General features: G+C 40.3%; 1 protein-coding gene across 6 annotated transcripts in view; it reads right to left on the bottom strand.

Annotated features, from left to right (window-relative positions):
• Positions 1 to 603: 603 nt before the first annotated feature.
• The window catches only part of ythdf3 (YTH N(6)-methyladenosine RNA binding protein 3), a 38,294-nt gene continuing 11,314 nt past the window's right edge, over positions 604 to 27,583 (bottom strand). For 5 of the 6 annotated variants that reach the window (XM_034169565.1, XM_034169571.1, XM_034169577.1 and 2 more), the window contains 2 exons: positions 24,338 to 25,987; positions 604 to 1,587 (listed from right to left, as the gene is read on the bottom strand). In XM_034169565.1, the coding sequence (XP_034025456.1) occupies positions 1,564 to 1,587; positions 24,338 to 25,987 (1,674 nt within the window). In that variant the 3' untranslated portion in view covers positions 604 to 1,563. Of the gene's footprint in view, positions 1,588 to 24,328; positions 25,988 to 27,583 lie in introns of those variants that run through there. The other variant, XM_034169583.1, reaches the window with a different exon arrangement.

The raw sequence follows: 27,583 nt of genomic DNA, 5'->3' as shown, positions 1-27,583 counted from the left end.
AACATTGAGAGTACAAAATTGACTGACTGCAGTTTTATCGTTCCGTGCACCACACAGCAATAATGCGGTTCACATTAGAAAAAATTTATACCAATTTTCAAGAAATTTATTAAACCCGTGAAAGTAACTTTAAAGTACATAACTGCCAGGAGCGATCAGGAGTCAGACGGAAATGTACTTGGTACTCACCACCAAAAAAAAAAAAAAAAGAAAAAAAAAAGCACAGAACTAAGGTCCACCTGTTATGCGTGGACCTCAATGATTATTTGTTTCTCCTATTCTGAGGCTGAAAAACAGCTAAAAAGCTTAATATGCAGATGTAATCAGAACCCATTAAATTTCTTTCTGATGTTGATAAATAATCATCTGTGCTAAATTCACCTATCTGAATGCCAGCACCCACAACTTTGTGCACTTTGGTAGACACACCTCAAACTTCATATTCATGAATGTGTTAAACTCATTTTGCACATTGGAAAGCCACAAGCCTCAGTGTGCACCAAGTAAACCAGCATGCGCTTTATCTTTGTTTTTTTGTCGTGGCAAAAGAACACATCTGAAACACAGAGTTGACTTTAATCAGTAAAAACACAAAACGAGGTGTGAGCTAAATGAGTCATTTTTATTCAGCTAGTGAGTTACCTAGAGGAGAAAACTGTCACATCCTTGCTGTTGTTCTTTTGCTGTTTTTGTTTGTTTGTTTTTTTTTGGGGGGGGGGGGTACTGTGATGTGGAGGTCCAGCCATAGTGCTGGAGTTGATTAGGACAGACAATCTGATTGAACCCGAGGTACTGGCAAGTACACAAACATCAGAGCAAAGACAGCCCAGCCACACGGCCAATGGAGGCCAGCGCTGGTCCTCTGTGAGCAGCAGGTTTCTCCTCAGACAAACGCACTTCAGAATGACATGAGAGAAAAATCAAAATGTGCACTAGCTGGTGCTCACCAGCCTGCTGCATAATGTTAATCTTTTGGTACATAGAAACAGATGCAAAAATAAGTAGGGAACAGAGTGGGAGGATACATTTTAATTATTGGTGTGATCGTGGCCGTTTTCCCCACTTAATTCACCCCCCCCCCCCACCTGTCAATCATCCACAGCCTCAGGATCAGGATCCACAGGATCAGACAGCTGAATACACGTTCAAGTAAAATATTTATTTATACAGATCATCTTTAAATCTCTTCAGGAGCGGATGAAGCTCACTAATATCCAAAATATTTGAGGCATTTAATAATAAAAAAAAAAAGATCACAATTAAACCTGGTGAAATGGGACTACTCTGATTAGTCAGTCGCTCACAAACATAATTAGAGCATTAAGGGCATTAAAGAGGCAGATGAGAAGGACTGAAAGTGCTTGAAAGAATTTTTTTTTTTTTAAAGTGGGTTATGTTCTGTAAGACACGGGAACATGGGGATATAGATGAGTCCATGTTCATGTGTTCAGATACACGTCTTGACGGAAAGATTGTGAAAGCCTTTCCTCATTGTGGTTAGGCAAATTATTTAAGGTCCTACGTCATTAGTGTTGCAGTTCTAGCAGACAACTTGCTCGAAGGTTACTGTTTATTTCTACTGCGTTCCTGGAAAGAGAGAGAAAGAAAAAGTACATTAGCCAGTGGTACATTTAAAGAGCATTTGAGTGCAACACAGATCAGTTTTTTCATCATTCAGTGTTTATCATCGCTGAAACAGACTAAGAAGCAGAATAATCAAGCAGTTTGTCACCATCACACACTGGGAAGTCCTGTGATAGCTGCTATGTTGGTTGGTTCATTTGAACAAATCCTGACAACAACCTCAATTCCTACATATTCCATTTTGCTTTCCATCTTGATGGTTCCTCATTTGCGTAGTTCCCGTACCTGGGTGATTCTTTAACTACGGGCACTATTGGCCTTGTAAATGTAATTTCCACCACACCATTGCCTTACAATATAAAGCGCCTTGGGGCAACTGTTTGTTGTGATTTTGCGCTATATACATGTGCTCTGATGTCACTGTTTATCTCCATAGAAACTATCAAAACAAACTGTTTAAAAGGACATTACAGTGTTGTGGTGGAAATTACGGCAATAGTGTGGGACTACATTTTGTTTAAAAAAATCACAACAGTTGTATGACACTGAATACCCCAATTATGTTTTGATTATTTTACTGATATTTTATTCAGAGATATTTTAAAACATTAGAAAAAACATTTCTTTACCATTCATTTTTATCATTGAAGATCAAAAGTCTGGGTGAGGGACAAGCACAAAACGGTAATATTTGCATATAATGATGCTGAAAAAAGGTGAAAAAGTCATCATAGACTACTAGAACAAATTTCTTAACACACTTTCATTGTAAAGATAATGATAAAAGTGTGAAATTTCCCCTTTTTTCTGTTTTTCATACAATATGATCAAAGGACATAAGTGCCCGTAGTCTAAGAATCACCCACCTACAGCATTTGATTGTCGTCCAACTTTATCCAACCTCCCAATTCCGACGTCTCGCATGAACATTGGCGATATCTGAACGGATCAATAACTAAAGCTCCAATGAGCTGAACGTGACGCGTCCATTGTGGGACGAAAAGCAACATTTTCATACAGAAACAATAGCGGCAAGAACATTTGATCAACTACTTTAACTATTTATACACGTTACAGCCGTCTCTGGCTGCAACGTGCATGTGCGCACGCTGTTGTAGTGAACACAAACCTGTTGTCAACACAGCTGCAGGTGGCTGTGGAGAGCACAGACTCACTGCAGAAATGATCACAACGTCAAGGTTGCCGTTCGCTTCATTTTTCTTGTGTTAGTTTCGGTCTTTTTTTTTTTGTGGCTTTGTGACTTTTATCCTTTGTTCAGCAAAGGACGTGTGCTGTGTAACTGGGCCTTTAGCAATTTGTTTGTCCAATGTGACTGTGGAATAAGGTGTAGAATGTGAACCTAGAGTACTATTTTTTTGGGGCAGGTGGGGGTTACACATTCAACAAAGTGCATCTGGCTTTTCCCCTTTACCAGTTTGTACAGCAACAAACATTCACCAGTTGCCACATCAGTCACAGCTTTAATAGGGACTGGAGTAGAGGATTTTAATACAAGAAAACAAAGGAAATCTAGGCTCGAGTCTCCCATGTGCCTTCTGATAAACTAACTGAAAGTTCACTTTTTTTTTTTAAGAAAATCCATTGACCAATCACAGCCACAAAAGCCTGCATCTCCAGAGTTGTCATGGGTGGCTTCCCTCACTAGTTTCCTTTTTGAACACTCAGTTTTTAAGAACTGCCTACTCCAGACAGATTCCCCATACACTACACTATAGTGTATGGGGAATCTCTTTATCGACTTGGAAAATGTTCATGTATCCATGAACATTTCATTTTCCAATATTTCCATGACTTGTCTCAAGAAATCTGGCTGTAAAAATGACTTTTATATATATAGCACAATGCTAAAATACCCTCTGCCGTATGAGCATTGTCTTCTTTATAATTTGCAGTTGTTTAGTATTCTAGTGCAAAGTATAATATTTATATAAAACTGTACATTATGTACATTAAGATCCTATTGTCTTACTTACAATTTTTACATGTTCAATAAAGTCTCTCTATCAATCATAAACAATATTTACATTTATGAGCTTTTGACGGACAGCAGAAGTTAACTTTGAGTCAGTGGAAATTAGCATGCACGCTGGCATCCGCAAAATATCTTGTAAATCCTTCCAGAGGTGTTATCAGGTTACAAAAACAGCATTTTCAGTTTTAGAAGTGTTTGTCGCTAGCTTTTACATAATCTATGACAATGAAATTTACACACAAACTAAACAGTTTGCAGATAGCCTGTGACATCACCATGCTAACATATGTGAACCATCTTGTAAATCCCTTCAAAGGTGCCACAGGGCTAACTAAGAAAGCAGCACTGAAGTGGCGATGCCATGTGCGTGCACAGTGAAAGACAATCCTTCCACCTATTTAAGGGTTTTCATTTTGCCAATCTGGACCAAAGCAAAACACTTTGGGCTCCTGACAAGACACGACAACTGACATTTGAGTCCTGAAGGAACCAAACTATCAAGAGACTGCAGATTACACAGATGTGACTGTGACTACAACCCAATCGGTATGGACTTTTTGGGCGCCCTGATACAATATAGATATTAAGGATTAATTTATATAAATTATTATTATATACATGTGCAATAATTATTGCACACTTTCTGTAAATACTAGAAACTTCATTTCACTTCTCAAATATCAGTGTGTTCGTCTGCTATATATTTAACTGAAATTTCTGATCCAGACAACCAATGATTTATAAATGAAAATCAGAAAAATCATCAAGGGTGCCCAAACGTATGCATACAACTGTATAAACATAACAATACCAATACATACAGTAGTGTTCAGAATAATAGTAGTGCTATGTGACTACAAAAATGAATCCAGGTTTTGAGTATATTTCTTGTTACATGGGAAACAAGGTACCAGTAGATTCAGTAGATTCTCACAAATCCAACAAGACCAAGCATTCATGATATGCACACTCTTAAGGCTATGAAACTGGGCTATTAGTAAAAAAAAAAAAAAAAAGTAGAAAAGGGGGTGTTCAGAATAATAGTAGCATCTGCTGTTGCCGCTACAAACTCAAAACTATTATGTTTAAACTGCTTTTTTAGCAATCCTGTGAATCACTAAACTAGTATTTAGTTGTATAACCACAGTTTTTCATGATTTATTCACATCTGCGAGGCATTAATTTTGTTGGTTTGGAACCAAGATTTTGCTTGTTTACTACTGTGCTTGGGGTCATTGTCTTGTTGAAACACCCATTTCAAGGGCATGTCCTCTTCAGCATAAGGCAACATGACCTCTTCAAGTATTTTGACATATCCAAACTGATCCATGATACTTGGTATGCGATATATAGGCCCAACACCATAGTAGGAGAAACATGCCCATATCATGATGCTTGCCCCACGCTTCACTGTCTTCACTGTGAACTGTGGCTTGAATTCAGAGTTTGGGGGTCGTCTCACAAACTCTACAGCCCTTGGACCCAAAAAGAACAATTTCACTCTCATCAGTCCACAAAATATTTCTCCATTTCTCTTTAGGCCAGTTGATGTGTTCTTTGGCAAATTGTAACCTCTTCTGCACGTCTTTTAACAGAGGGACTTTGTGGGGGATTCTTGAAATAAATTAGCTTCACACAAGTGTCTTTTAACTGTCACAGCACTTACAGGTAACTCCAGACTGTCTTTGATCATCCTGGAGCTGATCAATGGGTGAGCCTTTGCCATTCTGGTTATTCTTCTATCCATTTTGATGGTTGTTTTCCATTTTCTTCCACACGTCTGTTTTTTTTTTGTCCATTTTAAAGCACTGGAGATTATTGTAGATGAACAGCCTATAATTTTTTGCACCTGCGTATAAGTTTTCCCCTCTCCAATCAGCTTTTTAATCAAACTACGCTGTTCTTCTGAACAATGTCTTGAACGTCCCATTTTCCTCAGGCTTTCAAAGAGAAAAGCATGTTCAGCAGGTACTGGCTTCATCCTTAAGGGTGATTCTTAGACTACGGGCACTTATGTCCTTTGATCATATTGTATGAAAAACAGAAAAAAGGGGAAATTTCACACTTTTATAGTTATCTTTACAATGAAAGTGTGTTAAGAAATTTGTTCTAGTAGTCTATGATGACTTTTTCACCTTTTTTCAGCATCATTATATGCAAATATTGCCATTTTGTGCTTGTCCCACACCCAGACTTTTGATCTTCAATGATAAAAATAAATGGTAAAGAAATGTTTTTTCTAATGTTTTAAAATATCTCTGAATAAAATATCAGTAAAATAATCAAAATATAATTGGGGTATTCAGTGTCATACAACTGTTGTGATTTTTTTTTTTTTTTTTTTTTTTAAACAAAATGTAGTTGTCCCACACTATTGCCGTAATTTCCACCACAACACTGTAATGTCCCTTTAAACAGTTTGTATGAAAGATTGTTTGGGTAGTTTCTATGGAGATAAACAGTGACATCAGAGCACATGTATATAGCGCAAAATCACAAACAGTTGCCCCAAGGTGCTTTATATTGTAGCAATGGTGTGGTGGAAATTACATTTACAAGGCCAATAGTGCCCGTAGTTAAAGAATCACCCTTAAATAGGGGACACCTGATTCACACCGGTTTGTTCCACAAAAGTGACGAACTCACTGACTGAATGCCACACTACTATTATTGTCAACATCCCCTTTTCTACTTTTTTACTAATAGCCCAATTTCATAGCCTTAAGAGTGTGCATATCATGAATGCTTGGTCTTGTTGGATTTGTGAGAATCTACTGAATCTACTGGTACCTTGTTTCCCATGTAACAATAAGAAATATACTCAAAACCTGGATTCATCTTTTTAGTCACATAGCACTATTACAGTATTCTGAACACTAGTGTACATAAGAAATGGCAAAGATTCCTAAATGAAACCCTAATGACAAAGAAATGTAATTCAGCCGTGAAGTTTTACAGTTTAAACAAGAAACTTACGATTATAGCCAACAACCAGCCAAGATGCATCATGCTGCCATCATTCGGACAGGCAGTCATGTCGCATCACCCAACATTTCAAGAAAATAGATATATTTGAATCTGCCTTGCTGGCGTCATGGCAACCACTTGTCTCTTGTCATTGTAAACATGCAGTCTGATTGAAAATGATTGGCAAGCGGTTACTTTCTTCTGTCGCTTGTAGCTAATGTGATCCAGGGCTGTAAACTCTGCCATCGGTGCATCCTTTGCAAACTACGCAATCGTCTGGAAAAATTATGTAATTGCACAATGTCCAACAGCCAGAGTGTTTTTCTGCATTGTTTATTTTGTAAAATACATTTTCATATTGGAAGCCAGTCTGCTCTGTGTAAACCTGATCCCATCAGATCTCAGAAGCTAAGCAGTGCAGGACCTGGTTAGTACTTGGATGGGAGACCTCTTTGGAACACCAGTGGCTGTGTTTCTCTAACTTACTGGAGTTGTGTCAGGAAGAGCATTCGGCGTAACACTTGTGCCAAATACCAATACGGACCTGGCTGTATTCGCTGTGGCAACCCGGAACAAAACGGGAGCAGCCAAATGAACAACAACATTTTCATATTGGCAAAAATAACGCCAATACTAACAGATGTACCGCTCGGGCTCTAACTGTGACCAAATCACAACTCATCCACAAATAAAACCAACACTCCTATTGGAAAATGTAAAAAACAACATACTGCTGCATAGGGGAGCAAAAACTCAGTGTAGAGCTGCGTAGCTCAGCGTAGTCGGTATGCTGTAATATGCAACTCTACGTTGGCCCCGGTGTGAAGAGAGCTTCTGGGTCTGAGCACGATTTGAAAAAAATAAACACCCAGGCTTCTAATCAAGGAAATACAGTACCCACTTTCGAAAAGGCAAGCATCAGTGCCAAACTTCATTTTGTACCTCTGTTGCAGCTGAGCACATCCAGACTGCTTTGTCCAGTATATGTGAGGGGTTTTTAAATGAAAATGCATTGCGATGGGAGGGTACTTTTTTTTTTTTTAGGTGAACAAAAATCTATTATATAAAATCCAGTATATGCAGTGTTTATGACACGGAAAACTATAAAAAAAAAAAAAAAACCTTTAGGACTTTTGCTTTTGAGTGCGAGTAGCTGGTTTATACGATGACGGTTTAGGCGGGTTTACTGTGTACACATTATAAATAAATAAAGCAATATCTAAACTCGGGCATAACGGGATTTTTGAAGTTCTAGCTTTAAAATCAGGTCAGTTAGGGTTAAAGAAGCTGTAAATTTTTAAAGGGATGAAGCTCAGTAATCTTATCAAATAAACAAGTAGGTTGTGATGTCAATTTGGGATAGGGTAAGAGCAAAGATAAGGTGAAAATGTTCACCAAATAAAATAAAAATACTAATAAAACACACAAGCAATATACCTAAAGTATCAAAAAAAAAAAAAAAAAAAAACGGTTACACACCAACACTACAATTCATGTATGTAAGCAGTAGTGCATCCAGAAAGTATTCACAGCTATTTCCAGTTTGTTACAGCCTTATTCCAAAAAGGAATAAAAAAAATTTTCCCTCAAAAATTGTACTCACAACACCCCATAATGACAACATTTTTATTCATTTAAAAAAAAAAAAAAAGAAAAGAAAGAAAGAAATCACGTGTGTAAGTATTCACACCTTTTGCTCAATATTTCATTGATGCACCTTTGGCAGCATTTACAGCCCCGGGTCTTCTTGAGTATGATGCTACAACTTGGCACACCTATCTTTGGCCAGTTTTGCCCATTCCTCATTGCAGCACCTATCAAGCTCCATCAGGTTGGATGAGAAGTGTTTCAGATCTCTCCAGAGAAGTTCATTCGGATTCAGGTCTGGGCTCTAGCTGGGCCACTCAAGGACATTCACAGAGTTGTCCTGAAGCCACTCCTTTGATATCTTGGCTGTGTGCTTGGGGTCACTGTCCTGCTGAAAGATGAACAGTCACCCCAGTTTGAGGTTAAGAGTGCTCTGGAGCAGGTTTTCATCCAGGATGTCTCTGTACATTATTGCTGCATTCATCTGTCTCTCAATCCTGACTAGTCTTCCAGTCCCTGCTGCTGAAAAACATCCCCACAGCATGATGCTGCCACCACCATGTTTCACTGGTGCCCGGCTTCCTCCAAACATGACGCCTGATATTCATGCCAAAGAGTTCAATCTTTACCTCATCACTCCAGAGAATTCTGCTTCTCATGGTCGGAGATTCCTTCAAGTGCCTTTTGGCAAACTCCAGGCGGGCTGCCATGTGCCTTTAAGTAAGGAGTGTCTTCCATCTGGCCACTATACTACAAAGGCCTGATTGGTGGATTGCTGCAGAGATGGTTGTCCTTCTGGAAGGTTCTCCTCTCTCCAGAGGAAAACCTTCCGGAAGGTTCTCTGTGGAGGAATGCTGGAGCTCTGACAGAGTGACCATTGTGTTCTTGGTCACCGCCCTGATTACAGCGCTTCTTTTCCATCACTCAGTTTAGATGGGCGACAGGCTCTAGGAAGAATCCTGGTAGATCCCAACTTCTTCCATTTACAGATGATGGAGGCCATTGTGCTCATTGCGACCTTCAAAGCAGCAGAAATGTTAATGTATCCTTCCCCAGATTTGTGCCTCGAGACAATCTTGTCTCAGAGGTCTACAAACAATTCAGTTGTCTTCATGTTTGTTCTGTGCTCTGACATGCACCATCATCTGTGGGACCTTATATGTAGACAGGTGTGTGAAATCTTGTCCAATCAATGTAATTTACCTCAGGTGGACTCCAATTAAGCTGTAGAAACATCTCAATGATAATCAGTGGAAACGGGATGCAACTGAGCTCAATTTTGAACTTCATGGCAAAGGCTGTGAATCCTAACCAGTAATTATCTTTGCATGTGCACAGACAGACTTACAATCATAAATACTTGCTAACCAGGATATTAAATAATGTGCAACATGTCCTTTAAAACACCAACTTACTGACGAAAGCAGCAGAGCAACTCGCCTGGAGCTCACACAATGTCCAGTGTGACAGCTACCTGATGCTTGCTTTTCTGTTAATGTTCCTGGCACCCAGATCACCAGTTTTGTCACTTGCCATTGTCTTTCTGCAGATTTTGACTCATTTTGTTTGTTTGGCTTAGTGAAATTACAAAGCAAGACTTTTTTTTGTCTGTTTTTAAGTTTGACCACTTTACAGCAACTCACCCATTTACAGTAGTACTGTATATGCACATGATTTTTTTTTAACAACATCTAACTTGCGTTTTCAAAACAGACCAAATTATATCTCACGCAAAACACTGTCAGAAATTTTAAAAATGCATAAACAGCCAAAAATGTGCAGTTCTCACATTCACATTCTTGAATTTCCCTCTGGGATCAATAAAGTATCTATCTATCTATCTGTTTAGTTTTAAGAAATTTGCAAAAACCTACAACATTTTTAACAGTCATTGTGGGGTATTGTGTGTAGAATTGTAAGGAAAAACAATTGAATTTCATCCATTTTGGAATAAGGCTGTAACAGCAAAATGTGGAAAAAGTGAAACGCTGTGAATACATTACGGATGCACTGAAAATACTGAGTATTGGAGGCCCAATGATGCACATCGTATCAATCGTGCAGCAGCTAAGAGAAAATTTAGAGCTAAATCCTGCAAATGGTGATACAACCATCAAATTTGGCACAAATACTCCTTAGACCAGGGGTGGGCAATGAGGGCCGAGACATTGCAGGTTTTCCTTGCAACCAATCCCCTCAGCAGGTGGGTTGGTGATGAGCTTCTCCCTGAACGTAAACACCTGATTGTCAATAAAATCACCTGCTGATGTGAATGGTAGCAAGGAAAACCTGTATTGTCTCAGCCCTTCGTGGCATGATTGCCCACCCCTGCCTTAGACATTACTCTTGAAAAAACTGACCAACCACTTGAATTTTCAATAGGCGGCCAACTTTTCAACTGAAGAATTACACAGGTGTCAAAAATAAAAATGCTACAATCAAACTGAAAACTATGCTACATCATTCGTCTGATCACAGCGATTCCAAAAAGGTATAGTATGGCCTATCTATGACTGAATGTTCAGGAGTTATGGGGTAAAAACAGCAAAAATTGTGACAAAGGTCAGTTTCAGTTTGTACAAAGGTTTTATAAAGGAATAATTTGTATCAGTTATGTTACGAGTAACATGTCACATAATCCAATGGACGTTAACCTTGTTTGACCTTTACTTTGGAGACCAAACATTAAACACAGTCAAAACTATTCCATTTAATCTTATTATTTATTAATGCTAATCTCTTGGTACTTTGGTTGGCCTTAAAAGGCTCTACATATACAACCCCTGGCAAAAATTATGGAATCACCGGCCTCGGAGGATGTTCATTCAGTTGTTCAATTTTGTAGATAAAAAGCAGATCACACACATGACACAAAACTAAAGTCATTTCAAATGGCAACTTTCTGGCTTTAAGAAACACTATAAGAAATCAAGAAAAAAAAAAGATTGTGGCAGTCAGTAACTTACTTTTTTAGACCAAGCAGAGGGAAAAAAAAATATGGAATCACTAAATTCTGAGGAATAAATTATGGAATCACCCTGTAAATTTTCATTCCCAAAACTAACACCTGCATCATATCAGATCTGCTCATTAGTCTGCATCTAAAAAGGAGTGATCACACCTTGGAGAGCTGTTGCACCAAGTGGACTGACATGAATGACTGACATGCCATAGGTATTAAAGGCACTGCGCTGCGGTGGTTTGAATCATATTTGTCTAATAGATTACAATTTGTTCATGTAAATGGGGAATCTTCTTCACAGACTAAAGTTAATTATGGAGTTCCACAAGGTTCTGTGCTAGGACCAATTTTATTCACTTTATACATGCTTCCCTTAGGCAGTATTATTAGATGGAATTGCTTAAATTTTCATTGTTACGCAGATGATACCCAGCTTTATCTATCCATGAAGCCAGAGGACACACACCAATTAGCTAAACTGCAGGATTGTCTTACAGACAAAGACATGGATGACCTCTAATTTCCTGCTTTTAAACTCAGATAAAACTGAAGTTATTGTACTTGGCCCCACAAATCTTAGAAACATGGTGTCTAACCAGATCCTTACTCTGGATGGCATTACCCTGACCTCTAGTAATACTGTGAGAAATCTTGGAGTCATTTTTGATCAGGATATGTCATTCAAAGCGCATATTAAACAAATATGTAGGACTGCTTTTTTGCATTTACGCAATATCTCTAAAATCAGAAAGGTCTTGTCTCAGAGTGATGCTGAAAAACTAATTCATGCATTTATTTCCTCTTGGCTGGACTATTGTAATTCATTATTATCAGGTTGTCCTAAAAGTTCCCTAAAAAGCCTTCAGTTAATTCAAAATGCTGCAGCTAGAGTACTGACGGGGACTAGAAGGAGAGAGCATATCTCACCCATATTGGCCTCTCTTCATTGGCTTCCTGTTAATTCTAGAATAGAATTTAAAATTCTTCTTCTTACTTATAAGGTTTTGAATAATCAGGTCCCATCTTATCTTAGGGACCTCGTAGTACCATATCACCCCAATAGAGCGCTTCGCTCTCAGACTGCAGGCTTACTTGTAGTTCCTAGGGTTTGTAAGAGTAGAATGGGATGCAGAGCCTTCAGCTTTCAGGCTCCTCTCCTGTGGAACCAGCTCCCAATTCAGATCAGGGAGACAGACACCCTCTCTACTTTTAAGATTAGGCTTAAAACTTTCCTTTTTGCTAAAGCTTATAGTTAGGGCTGGATCAGGTGACCCTGAACCATCCCTTAGTTATGCTGCTATAGATGTAGACTGCCTGGGGGTTCCCATGATGCACTGTTTCTTTCTCTTTTTGCTCTGTATGCACCACTCTGCATTTAATCATTAGTGATCGATCTCTGCTCCCCTCCACAGCATGTCTTTTTCCTGGTTCTCTCCCTCAGCCCCAACCAGTCCCAGCAGAAGACTGCCCCTCCCTGAGCCTGGTTCTGCTGGAGGTTTCTTCCTGTTAAAAGGGAGTTTTTTCCTTCCCACTGTAGCCAAGTGCTTGCTCACAGGGGGTCGTTTTGACCGTTGGGGTTTTACATAATTATTGTATGGCCCTGCCTTACAATATAAAGCGCCTTGGGGCAACTGTTTGTTGTGATTTGGCACTATATAAAAAAATTGATTGATTGATTGAATCATGGCTCCAACACGAGAGATGTCAGTTGAAACAAAGGAGAGGATTATCAAACTCTTAAAAGAGAGTAAATCATCATGCAATGTTGCAAAAGATGTTGGTTGTTCACAGTCAGCTGTGTCTAAATTCAGGACCAAATACAAAAAACATGGGAAGGTTGTTAAAGGCAAACATACTGGTAAACCAAGGAAGACATCAAAGTGTCAAGACAGAAAACTTAAAGCAATACGTCTCAAAAATCCAAAAATGCACAACAAAACAAATGAGGAACGAATGGGAGGAAACTGGAGTCAACGTCTGTGACCGAACTGTAAGAAACCGCCTAAAGGAAATGGGATTTACATACAGAAAAGCTAAACGAAAGCCATCATTAACACCTAAACAGAATAAACAAGGTTACAATGGGCTAATGAAAAGCAATCGTGGACTGTGGATGACTGGATGAAAGTGATATTCAGTGATGAACCTCAAATCTGCATTGGGCAAGGTGATGATGCTGGAACTTTTGTATGGTGCCGTTCCAATGAGATTTATAAAGATGACTGCCTGAAGAGAACATCTAAATTTCCACAGTCATTGATGATATGGGGCTGCATGTCAGGTAAAGGCACTGGGGAGATGGCTGTCATTACATCAATAAATGCACAAGTTTACGTTGATATTTTTGACAATTGAAAGGATGTTTGAGGATGATGAAATCATTTTTCAAGATGATAATGCATCTTGCCATAGAGCAAAAACTGTGAAAACTTGCAAAAAGACACATAGGATCAATGTCAACGAGCAGATCTGATTTGATGCAGGTTTTAGTTTGAGGGATGGAAATTTACAGGGTGATTCCATAATTTATTCCTCAGAATTGAGTGATTCCATATTTTTTCCTCTGCTTGGTCTAAAAAAGTAACCGTTACTGACTGTCACAATCTTTTTTTCTTGATTTCTTAAAGCCAGAAAGTTGCCATTTGAAATGACTTTAGTTTTGTGTCATGTCTGTGATCTGCTTTTTTTTTTCCACAAAATTAAACAACTGAATGAACATCCTCCGAGGCCAGTGATTCCATAATTTTTGCCAGGGGTTGTATATACACACACACACACACACTCTCAACAAAAATATAAACGCAGCACTTTTGGTTTTGCTCCCATTTTGTATGAGTATTGTTCACAAACCAGTCTAAATCTGTGATAGTGAGCACTTCTCCTTTGCTGAGATAATCCATCCCACCTCACAGGTGTGCCATATCAAGATGCTGATTAGACACCATGATTAGTGCACAGGTGTGCCTTAGACTCCCCACAATAAAAGGCCACTCTGAAAGGTGCAGTTTTGTTTTATGGGGGGGGGGATACCAGTCAGTATCTGGTGTGACCACCATTTGCCTCATGCAGTGCAACACATCTCCTTCGCATAGAGTTGATCAGGTTGTCAATTGTTGCCTGTGGAATGTTGGTCCACTCCTCTTCAATGGCTGTGCGAAGTTGCTGGATATTGGCAGGAACTGGTACACGCTGTTGTATACGCCGGTCCAGAGCATCCCAAACATGCTCAATGGGTGACATGTCCGGTGAGTATGCTGGCCATGCAAGAACTAGGACATTTTCAGCTTCCAAGAATTGTGTACAGATCCTTGCAACATGGGGCCGTGCATTATCCTGCTGCAACATGAGGTGATGTTCTTGGATGTATGGCACAACAATGGGCCTCAGGATCTCGTCACGGTATCTCTGTGCATTCAAAATGCCATCAATAAAATGCACCTGTGTTCTTCGTCCATAACAGACGCCTGCCCATACCATAACCCCACCGACACCATGGGCCACTCAATCCACAACATTGACATCAGAAAACCGCTCACCCACATGACGCCACACACGCTGTCTGCCATCTGCCCTGAACAGTGTGAACCGGGATTCATCCGTGAAGAGAACACCTCTCCAACGTGCCAAACGCCAGCGAATGTGAGCATTTGCCCACTCAAGTCGGTTACGACGACGAACTGGAGTCAGGTCGAGACCCCGATGAGGACGACGAGCATGCAGATGAGCTTCCCTGAGACGGTTTGTGACAGTCTGTGCAGAAATTCTTTGGTTATGCAAACCAATTGTTTCAGCAGCTGTCCGAGTGGCTGGTCTCAGAAGATCTTGGAGGTGAACATGCTGGATGTGGAGGTCCTGGGCTGGTGTGGTTACACGTGGTTTTGCGGGTGTGAGGCTGGTTGGATGTACTGCCAAATTCTCTGAAACGCCTTTGCAGACGGCTTATGGTAGAGAAATGAACATTCAATACACGAGCAACAGCTCTGGTTGACATTCCTGCTGTCAGCATGCCAACTGCACACTCCCTCAAATCTTGCGACATCTGTGGCATTGTGCTGTGTGATAAAACTGCACCTTTCAGAGTAGCCTTTTATTGTGGACAGTCTAAGGCACACCTGTGCACTAATCATGGTGTCTAATCAACATCTTGATGTGGCACACCTGTGAGGTGGGATGGATTATCTCAGCAAAGGAGAAGTGCTCACTATCACAGATTTAAACTGGTTTGTGAACAATATTTGAGGGAAATGGTGATATTGTGTATGTGGAAAAAGTTTTAGATCTTTGAGTTCATCTCATACAAAATGGGAGCAAAACCAGAAGTGTTGCGTTTATATATACATATATATATATACACACACACACATACATATACACATATATAATTTGTACTATTAGTTAAAGGGGTAGGCATTTATAAAATCTTCTGCCTACACCCTTTCCAGCGTACGTGTGCATTGTTGGTTTGTTTTTTTCCTCTCTTTTTTGGCATGTTTTGTTGTTCTGGATTTGTGTGTGCGTGCCAAATAAAAATTAATTAATTTAATTCATTCATTAATTCAGTCACCATTTTTGCCCCATAACTCCCGAACATTCAGTCACAGATGGTCCAAACTATATCTTTTGGAATTGTTATAATCAGACTAATGTAGTGTAGTTTTCAATGTGATTGGAGCATTTTTAATTTTGACCCCTGCGTAATTCTTAAATTGACCACTAACTGGCTGCCTATAGAAAATTCAAGTGGCTAGTCGGTTTTTTCAAAAGAGTAACATCTAAGGAGTATTTGTGCCAACTTAGGTGCTTGTATCACCATTTGCAGGATTGTTTCAGTTATCTGCTGCACTACAAGCTTTGAGAAACAATACAGAGCCCTAGGACACCAATGATTAGAGTTAATTTCCTTCACAGGGTGACTAAACTCACCCTTATGAGTACGATAAGAACTAAGTAGGAAGGCGCTTAAAGGAGCACAGCTGTTTCTTTGCATTGCAAGAAGCCAGATGAGGCAGTTTGGACAATTTTCAACAAATACATGAATCTTTCTCACTCTAATTATACACACACACTACAAAAAAAGCGCCCCCCCCCCCCCCCCCCCCCAAATGGCTGGAAACCTGAATGCTGTGAAGTACAGAGACAACACTCTTCAGGCAACAGCAATACCATATGGACACAGAACAATTGGCCAGAATTTCCGCTTTGTGGATGGAAACACAAGACCCCACAGAGTTCATATAATCCATGAGTTCACAGAGCAACAAAGATGGGTAACATGGATACCATTCCATGGCAAAAGTCCAGACTGCAACCCATTTCAGCATCGATAGGACAGGCTTGGCAGAAGAGTTGTCAACTGAGACCCTTGCCCAGAAAGCCTGCAACATGTTGGAGAGATTATATGTCCACCTAGTTTGGGAGTGCATTTAGATTGTCCATGAAAATATGTGGCAGGGAGGAGGACATCAAGATTACCTTATGTAATATCTTGCCATGAGAACCTGGTTCCTTACAGGTGATATAAAATGGCTTCATGGATTAAGAAAGAAGTAAGTCCTATGTCTCCCCTTAAGCCCCTTGGTGCCAGTTCTTATGCCTGTATTCGGTAGTATAAAGCAGGTAAGAGTGTACAATTCCCTCTACATGGGACTGTGCAGGTCAGTCAGTCCCACACAAATTACTTTCCCAGCCAAGAAGGCCAGCACACATTTACAGACTGGTACATGGGACTACGCAGATTAAGTGTTTTGGATGTACCAAGGTCAAAAAAAAAAAAAAAAAAAAAAAAAAGGAGCTACGCTCCATGCATTATCACCATCTTAAGGGGCTTTCACAGTGGTGTATTCGCAGAGCTGCTCATCACAGCGTATCATCTACGCTGTAATGAGCAGCTCTCCGCTCACTTCACGAGTTTTTTCTCAATACGTAGCAGTATGTTGAGGGCTACACACGTAGGATGGAAGAAATTAAAGCTGTTTAATTTTCTTCAGCATACAGCACAGCATGGAGCCTTCACGCAAGTACACGCAGCGCCGTGCTACTGTCCGCTATTGTGAGCTATATACAACCCCTGGCAAAAATTATGGAATCACCGGCCTCGGAGGATGTTCATTCTGTTTAATTTTGTAGAAAAAAAAGCAGATCACAGACATGACACAAAACTAAAGTCATTTCAAATGGCACCTTTCTGGCTTTAAGAAACACTATAAGAAATCAAGAAAAAAAGATTGTGGCAGTCAGTAACGGTTACTTTTTTAGACCAAGCAGAGGAAAAAAAATATGGACTTACTCAATTCTGAGGAATAAATTATGGAATCACCCTGTAAATTTCCATCCCCAAAACTAACACCTGCATCAAATCATATCTGCTCATTGACATTAACCCTATGTCATGAAATTGACCCTATGTGTCTTTTTGCAAGGAATGTTTTCACAGTTTTTGCTCTATGGCAAGATGCATTATCTTCTTGAAAAATGATTTCATCATACTTAAACATCAGAAAAGTGTCCAAAATATCAACGTAAACTTGTGCATTTATTGATGATGTAATGACAGCAATCTCCCCAGTGCCTTTACATGACATGCAGCCCCATATCATCAATGACTGTGGAAATTTACATGTCTTCAGGCAGTCATCTTTATAAATCTCATTGGAACGGCACCAAACAAAAGTTCCAGCATCATCACCTTGCCCAGTGCAGATTCGAGATTCATCACTGAATACGACTTTCATCCAGTCATCCACAGTCCACGATTGCTTTTCCTTAGCCCATTGTAACCTTGTTTTTTCTGTTTAGGTGTTAATGATGGCTTTCGTTTAGCTTTTCTGTATGTAAATCCCATTTCCTTTAGGCGGTTTCTTACAGTTCGGTCACAGACGTTGACTCCAGTTTCCTCCCATTCGTTCCTCATTTGTTTTGTTGTGCCTTTTCGATTTTTGAGACATATTGCTTTAAGTTTTCTGTCTTGACGCTTTGACGTCTTCCTTGGTCTACCAGTATGTTTGCCTTTAACAACCTTTCCATGTTGTTTGTATTTGGTCCAGAGTTTAGACACAGCTGACTGTGAACAACCAACATCTTTTGCAACATTGCGTGATGATTTACCCTCTTTTAAGAGTTTGATAATCCTCTTCTTTGTTTCAACTGACATCTCTCGTGTTGGAGCCATGATTCATGTCAGTCCACTTGGTGCAACAGCTCTCCAAGGTGTGATCACTCCTTTTTAGATGCAGACTAACAAGCAGATGTGATTTGATGCAGGTGTTAGTTTTGGGGATGAAAATTTACAGGGTGATTCCATAATTTATTCCTCAGAATTGAGTGAGTCCATATTTTTTTCTTCTGCTTGGTCTAAAAAAGTAACCGTTACTGACTGCCAGAATCTTTTTTTCTTGATTTCTTATAGTGTTTCTTAAAGCCAGAAAGTTGCCATTTGAAATGACTTTAGTTTTGTGTCATGTCTGTGATCTGCTTTTTTCTACAAAATTAAACAACTGAATGAACATCCTCCGAGGCCGATGATTCCATAATTTTTGCCAGGGGTTGTAGATAGAGATACTGCAATCTCTCTCTCTCCAATAAACACGCACTCGCTGCATGTTGATGCGCTCAAACACCCTGATCGATCAGTCTGATCAAAGCTGAAAAGTGCTGTGACTAAAATAAACTCGCACTCGCTGCATAAAAAAAAAAATGATAATAATAATGTTAAATGACTGTTTTTGAGCCGCACCACACCATGCAGTAGAGAACAGAGCGCACTTCCACAGAGGCAGAAAATAGCACTGAAACCGGTGCGGCATGGCACACGCGACTGTGTGCACATATTAAAAAGCAAACACGCAGGCTGAGTGCGCATGTATTTCGGGCATATTTAAATGAAACAACGCTGCAATGAGCAGCTCTATGAATATGCCACTTTGAAAGCCCCTTTAGAAACACTAACAAAATCCTGCACCATTTACATCCAAATACCTACAGAGGGTGTCACAGTGCATGCAGTTGTACTAGTTTGACACTTCTTGAAGCTCAAAAAGACCAGAGGTAAATTAACCTTGCTAAGGGCAAGTCCTCATCTGGGCTGATGCTGTCATGTAGGAGGTCAGGGGAACAAAAGCAGTACAGTGCAACGGCTGCTCGACACAAGAAGAAACCGGCTTTCTTCTGGCAGGTTGTTTTCAGAAGTCTGAAAACAATGACTTGAAATATTTATGAGAAAGTAACCCAGCGCATATTAACAAGGTCAGCAGAAAGGAGTCAATATACCATCAGTGGAACACCACCAGCAGGACTGTGCGTGATACAGGGGCAGGAACATGGGAATTTTCTTTCTAAATTAAATCAGGACCCAGTTTCATGAAGCAGTCTAACCTTTTAGTCTACTAAGCTTACTTAGTCAATTAAGGTTAGTTGCCCAACATTATCAGTAAACTTGTAGATTTGCCATCTTATGTTAGTCGCCGATTTTCACGGTCATAGTGGCCTCCCAAGTGCCGCTGCCAAGAAATGCCTCCAATGTGCAACAGTTATGTTTAATTTCGGGTTGGTCATCTGCTACAAACATTGCTGAGACCAGAGCAGAGGAGAAGCACTCCCAACCTCAGCGTCTGTAAACATCCCCAATGCATCATTCTAGTCCCACGACACCCACTCCCACGGCAGGTCTCTCTTTCCTTCCTCCTTCAAGTTGTGGTACATGATACCCACTTTTTTTTTTTTTGAGGAAAGACACTGAAGTTTTGTGAACTACAATAAGACTAGCCTCCTCTGTTCCAGGCTAAAATCTTTAGTCTGGTAACGCGAAACTTTAGCCGACTAAGTACTTTGTGCGATGACTAACGTCAAAAGATGAGTTTAGACCACTAAACAAGATTAGACTGCTTCATGAAAACGAGCCCAGATTACAACATTGCTGAGTTTAAGAATGAGAAAAGGGAATGTTCTCATTCCTTGACTACTATGGTTATCCACACTAGTCCTATCCCAGAGTATAGTGTTAAGGTTAACATTTGTGGTATGGGCACATGCTGACAGTGTTTGCTGTTCAAAACTATGATAACTAAGAAAGCCTATGACGCAAGTAAAAAATAAATAAATAAATTGGCTGGGAAACATTTTAAAGCTGAACCCATGAAAACATCTCAGGCAGACTACCATGTGCAGCTAGTCTTCAGGCTGAGGGTTTATGTTGTTAAAAAAATAATAGAGCATGAGGAGCCTGTGGGGAGCAGACAGGCTCAGCATTCAAAGGGAGATCAGAGCATACATTTGCCTTTGTCTGCAAAAAAAAAAAAAAAAAAAAAAAAAAAAAAAAAAAAAAAAAAAGAATGACAGGAATGTAGGCTATTTCAGGAAACCGCTGTGCATTCAGTACCAGTTGGCCAGAGCATCCCAATCTCACCAAGCTGGGTGATGGGAATCGGCTTTCCTGAATCTGTATGAGTAATTGTGGCACCCTCTGGGAATTTCCATTTACGTGAGAGTGTTCACTCAACAACCCCACAGCCCGATCTCGGCTAAGTGGTTGAAGAGAGGAGAGTGTGTGTGAGAGTGAGAGAGAGATTGTGTTCACTCAACAACGGGAGAGCAGGTGGAACTCGATCATGTGATTAGTCTCTGGAGTGACTCGGAGAAAACCTGTTTTGACTTTGTAACTTTTCAGACTGGCTGATTCAAACTGTCGTGCGCAGACATTAAGAAGGAAGTTATCTAACTCCAATGGCATATTAAGCAAATGCAGAAACTGGTTAACAAGCTACTATTAAAATCATCCAATGCATCACCTGATTGTGGGAAATGACTAACGACTGTAACAGAGGATAACCATGGTAATGTGTCAGCAAGAATGCACAAGACCATTTTCCCCTCACACAGTACAGCAGAAGCAAGTCCTACACAGGTTCTGAGGGCCACTAGGTCAGTGCATATCCCTAGATATTGTTGCATGAAATGGACCAGTCTACAACAACTCCTGGATGGGACAGATTACTTCCCCAAGCAAGGCTGGTACACATACAATGCAAAGATTTTAAGCATGATACGAAAACAATAAATCATGAAGAGCTGCTACATAAACGAGAGGAATCGGAGTATCAAATCATTCCAGATAAAAGAATGCAGGACAGGGACAGTCTGATCAAAGCATTTTTTGATTGATCATTAAAGTAAACCCCATTCAGGAAAGTAGTGCCACTTTTCCCCTCACACTTAGTTTCATGCTTAACTCCACCTGGAGACAGAAATGTGCACAATGCCCCCCCACCACCCCACACACACAGATCAAATTAAATGTGCACGGTCAAAAAAAAAAAAAAAAAAAAAAAAAAAGCTCTACATACATTGTCAAGCCCTCCAGCAGAAGACTGCTGCAATTCCCAACACTAATCTTAATGCTCGCCTTCCCTTTAAATACATAACTATTTCATTCATACAGATCTTCAGCAGTGCACGTCAGTCTCGCTCCTTGGCCACAGCAATAATAGTCAGCACACCCCAGAGTGATGGGTGGCACGTGATATAATCTTATTGGTTAATTGGGTAACACTTTCCACCTACCGATAAATAAGTTTTTCCTTCTCTTCGGGTCTGTTTTCCTACTGGTAACAGATACTGGGTCAATGCTGAGAGAGAGGCAAAAGGTGAAAATGGCTCCTCAACACCCTTAAAGCTCCACTTTTGAAAAAATTTCAGGGACTTTTTGGAGATGATCATTGTAAAAAAAAGTATGCCCCTTCAGCTGCTCCCTTGTTCTCACTCAGGGTCACCACAGCAAATCCGAGGTGGTTCTGCATGTTGATCTAGCACAAGTTTTTTGTCAGATGCCCTTCCTGACACAACTCCACATTACATGAAGAAATGGGCAGAGGTGAGGTTTGAACCGTCCAAACTAAAACCAAGCACACTAACCACTTGGCCTCCACCCCTGCATCATCATCATAATAATAATAATAATAATAATAATAATGAGAATAATAGCAGCAGCACAGAAAAAGTGAACCAATGGCCTGGTACTTTCTGTGTGGAGTTTGCATGTTGTCCCTGTGCTTTTGCGATTCCCCTCCAAGTGCTCCGGCTTCGTCCCACTTCCAAAGACATGTAGATTAGGTGGTGACTGAATTGATTGTAGATGTGAGAGTGTGAATGAGTTTATTGGCCTGGTGGTAGACTGACGGCCTGTCCAGGGTGTACCCTGCCTCTCACCCAATGGGCGCAGGTATAGGCCCCAAACTCCCACGACCCTTCAAAAATAAGTGTGTTCAGAAAAGGGATACCATTAATAATAAGGATAATAAATATGTTTAAAAAATAAAATGTTTAATCAATATTACTGAGTGTATTTGTTTTATGACTGCAGTTATGCACAAAATGGAACTAATGAGCCCCATGAAAATAATGTCTTTGTAATAAATAAACAACAACAAGGAGCATCTCGGATTGAAGACTTTGCTATTGTCAAGCATGCATACACACACACATATATATATACACATACATATATATATATATACACATACATATATACATACATACATATACACACACACACAGAGATGATTGACTATGTTTACAATGTGCTCTGTTCAACTGCAATACCTAGCATTATACAATTATCAGATCAGGTCTCTGTATTGGCAGATATTCAATATTAAATTACTCTGATCAAGGGTTAAAAAACACACACACACAATCAGGACATCCCTACTGCCAATTATTAAGAAATTGCTGTAAAGTAAGAAAGACCCTTTGGCTGCTCCCTTGCTTTCAGTTGGGTCACTGCATGTCGAATTGGCAGACATTTTACACTGGATGCCCTTCCTGGCACAACACATTACATGGAGAAATGTGGCAGGGGTGAAGTCTGAATTGGGAACCTGCTGGACTGAAACCAAGCATACTAACCACTTTTCCACCACCCCTGCTAAAAACTCTGCTGGACAATGGTTTTGCAAGCATTCAATTCATTATCATATCCTGCTTGTTGTATTTGTGGAATTTTGTAATCTGAAATAGTTCACCACTTTATTAAACTACTTCTTTAAATTATTTTTTAGAGCTATCAATTATCAGTTATTGAAAGACTATCTATTAATCATTTTAAGTAAATAAAAAAAAACACTATCCAAATTCTCAGATTTCAGTTTCTGCATGTGACAAGGGCTGCAATATTATATCAGGAAAATACTGGAAGTGGCTGTTAAGTTTCCAAAATTAATTATTGTATTTGCAAACAGGCAAAATTTCGCAGTTAAAACAGTAAAATAATGCAACAATACAGAATGCAGTAAGATTCTCCCTTTAAGAGTGGGTACATCAGGACCGTCATCATTTTCCAGATGCCTGACCAAAAAACTGCATCATGATTCACAGAAAGAACACAAATGCATTAAGAGAAATGCTGTTTTAGCGCTTTACCTAGAGAAAAGTTTCATTTGAGGCCATAGTGATGACCTGAGCAAAGGGAGTGACTTAAAGCAATGATTCACAATAGATTTAATTGTTCTTTTGTTAATTCTGGCTTGAAATTAAGAACATTTTCAGATTAATACAGTGGTTACCACTGGTCTTCAGTGACACCCCCCCCCCCCCCCCAACCTACAGTGGTTTGTGTCTTTTTTTGTAATGTCAACCATGTGACATTTTTAAAAATTTACATATGAAAAACTCAAATTTGGTCAAATACTGATGACCTTGGGGGGGGGGGGGGGAACACTGGGATGTTTAAGACTTTTGCACAGTCCCGTATGTTGAAGTGTTAAAAGCAGTTAAAACAGATGTGATGTGGTCAAATCTTCTTTATTTAAGTAATTCAAATGCTGTAGCTGCACTGTATTTAACAGGAACCATCCTGCAATATTACCGTACAAAACACCTCATTTTAAATCTGTATCTAGCTGTCCTTTATTAAAAGACAGTTACAGCACCCACCCACCAAGTATTTCATATCTGACCATTTTTGACAATGAAGAAGAAGAATGTATAAGAAGTTGTGCAATGCAGTAGAACATATAGTTAAATCACAAGAATAATCTGATTTTCCATTGTGGGGCCTCATAGTGCCGATGACGCAGGACAGCGCACACTAAAACAGTCCAAAAACTACTTTTCCTTTTACTGATGTCATGTTTCCGCCTCTTCGATTCTTTTTAATAAGACTGTGTGAAACTGAATCAGACTAGAAGGAAAAAGCAACGATTAGACAAACAAGCTACAGTAGATGGAACTCTTTACATGTGTGTTTATCTCACCTTCCTCAGTGCCTCCTCTTCTTCCTGACGTTTCTCATAATGTGCAAAGTCATCAAAGATTGAGGTGGTATGCTTGTAAGTGGCGATAATTTTAAGCACTTGTTTGGCCTTCTCCAGAGGCACTTCCTGAGTGTCCCTGGAGTTGGTCACTGGCTTGTTGTCATTGTTCTCCAGCCGGATGTGTCGCAGCTGGTTGTTGGGCACGTCTTTGATGAAAACCCACTTCACCTCAAATTTGCCCTTCCACTTGTCCTGAGACCACACGCCTGCATAGGCATTGTAGTCCACCGGTGAGCACATTTCAGCCACACCACAGAAGTGTCCACTGCCATTGACACTAAACAACAGGTAGAGGGGTCCCTTGTTTCCCAGGGAGCGGTAGGCCCCGTCCAGGCGCTTGTTGCCATGTTCTGTGCTGCACCAGATAGAATACTTGATTGAGCGGTGGATGTCATCTTCTGAATAACTCTTAATAATGAAAACACGCCCATTTTTCAAGTTCCAATCAAAGTCTTTGGGGTTGTAATTGTTGAGGGTACGCAGTTTCTCTAGCACAGGATGCACTTCTCCAGAACAAGGGGGAGCAGTCAGTGGGCCTCCCCCACCCAGACCAAAGCCCTCACCCCGATTTCTTGGAGCCACCCAACGGCTTGGGGGTGGACCGGGCTGCGGGGGTTGATGATGATGAAGGGGTTGCTGAGGCCCCGGTTGAGAAGACAAATGGAGGTGTGGAGGGCCAGGGGGAAGTGAATGGGGATGCTGGGGGGACTGAAGAGACTGGAGCTGGAAGGGCTGATGTTGGTGCTGTGGCTGGTGCTGAGGTGGCAAAGGACTCTGCAGAAGGGGCTGGGGCTGAGCTAGAAGAGGCTGCTGCACCAGAGGCTGTGGGGGCATCATAGTCTGAGTTAATGGGGGCTTGTTCAGAGAGCCCTTATCGTCCCAAGTGCCAATGTTCATATTGTGCTTTATGGGGGGTGGCGGAATGGTGGCACCTCCGCCCATCCCCATGTTGGCTTTGGGTTTGACCTTGGGCTGCGGCTTGGCCGGTTTCTTGGCAATGGCTGCCCAGGAGGCAGGTTTAGGTGCAGAAGAGCTGAGAGATGGAGGAAGGTTATTGGCTGCCATACTGCTCATACCTGCTGTGCCTAAGGGTGAGCCCACTGTTTTGGTGACAGCAGCCACCATGTCCGTACCCAATTTTAAACCTGCCATGCCCTGCTCAATGCTGTTTAGCACTGGGACCTTGCTGAGCTGGGTGTCATTTCCAAACCCAGCCTGACCATCCGTGATGGCCCGACCAAGTGAGCTGGGGGCATACCCATAGCTGTTACTGTAGACTGAGCTCTGTGTGGACTGGCCCTGAGAGACACTAGTGCCCCACGTAGAAAAGTCTGCATTGCCTGGGAAGAAGTTGAAGCCATGTTGCCCAAGAAAGGGAGGGGTATTCCCCAGAGCACCTGGCTGGCTGAAAACACCATCAGGAATGAAGTGTGGCTCGCCATTGCTCATCTGTCCATAGGTAGTCAAGTAGGGCATAGGAGGGTCTCCTGCCGTGGACCAAGCAGCCTCTCCCAGAGAGTATGGGAAACCAATGGATGGCGCATAGTAGCTGGGCATGTAGGGATCAGACATTGGTGGATAGCTGTTACTCTGCAGCATGGTGAAGAGATATACAGGCAGTTAGTTCATTATACAAAATAAATGCCTGTGTGTGTGTGTGTGTCTATATATATATAGCTAGACAATGTCTCACCCCCTACTTTTTTTTGGTATTGGAAATGCATGTGCAAAATATTTTTTGAATCAACTGATATTTAGAGGTTGCTCAAAGTTGATGCATTTTTCAGTACTTAGTATCAGCGATTGTGAGTGAAACATTCATGTCTTGAGAGCCAAAGTCTGAGAAAACAACTCTGTAGCTGTTTTTGACAAATGTAAAGCCTCCAGAACAGGCTGTTGATTTATATTAACTAGTGTCCATGCTATTACAGTGAACCACATATTTACATCATCATTCATCAAGTAAGTACATTTTACATAAATCATTGGAATTATTATATCATTCTGCAGTTTACTCTTGTAGTGTTATTGTAGCAAAAACACACTTTTACTTTCCAGATTTGATAAAATATGGCCTCAGATATATCATGTTAGCACAAGTAGAAAGGGAATATGGTTAAGTGGACCAATGTCTTCCTCCATTACTGGAGCCAAGCTGCCAAGTAATCGCCAAGTGCTAAGCAGATTTCTCTACTTGCATCATAATGACAAAACAATTCCAGACAGTGCCAAAGACACTAGTAGCGAGCTTCTTACCTTTTGGGAGAAAGCAAGGATCCCTACAAGACAGAGCTACCACATCTCTAATAAAATAAAAGAACTCTAAAAAAAAAAATAAATAATAATAAAAGAACATAACACGAAAGTCAGAGAGCCAGGAGAGAAAAATAAAGGATTTCACAGACAGTCTTGATGATCTTTTCGATGTTGCACATCAAGATGCACTGGAATTAATAAAGATTGAAGAAGATCGTGAATTCTTAAAAGCTCAACGAGAAAAGTGTCAAAGAGGTACAACGGCCTCAACAGATAGAAAATTGGAACAGAAAGAAGAAACAGTGGACATTTGTTTCTGTGTCTCAACAGAGATGATTCCTTCTTGAGATCTCCTGAAAAATGGTGTGGTAATGAGGCATTTGACAAAGGAAAAGCCATAATAGACAGCTTGAAAGTTGTGAATGATGCAGCTGAAAGGGGTGTTGCTCTGATTCAAAGATTCAACAGCATCTTGACCAAACAGGAAGACCTGAAACAGTACCTTCTGCAGGTTGTCGAGGAACATCGCAGACGCTTTCAAAATGCAAACAAATCCACTGTGACCCACACCACTTAAGACAATTGATAAATATTTATAACTTTATCCATGTCATTTGATTTTGATATCATTAGTTAATCTTTTAAGGGTTTGTATAGATCAAAGTGACTCTACTCTTAAGATGTCTAATTTTTCATGTTTTGCATAATAAGCGTGTATATACAAAATTATTAAATATTTGAGCAACCTCTAAATATTATTCGATTTTGTTGAAATTTTGACTGCAACAATTGTCTGAAAAGGAAAAAGTATAGGGGGTGAGACCTTTAAAATTCCAAGATTTAATTTTCACTGGCACCCTAATACACATACATACATACACACACACACACACACACACTAATGCAAGTAATTTATCTCCATAAAATCAA

Source organism: Thalassophryne amazonica, chromosome 1, assembly GCF_902500255.1.
Source record: "Thalassophryne amazonica chromosome 1, fThaAma1.1, whole genome shotgun sequence".
NCBI lineage: Eukaryota > Metazoa > Chordata > Actinopteri > Batrachoidiformes > Batrachoididae > Thalassophryne > Thalassophryne amazonica.
Note: the sequence above shows the minus strand (reverse complement) of the source record. Positions and strands in the feature narration are given on the sequence as shown.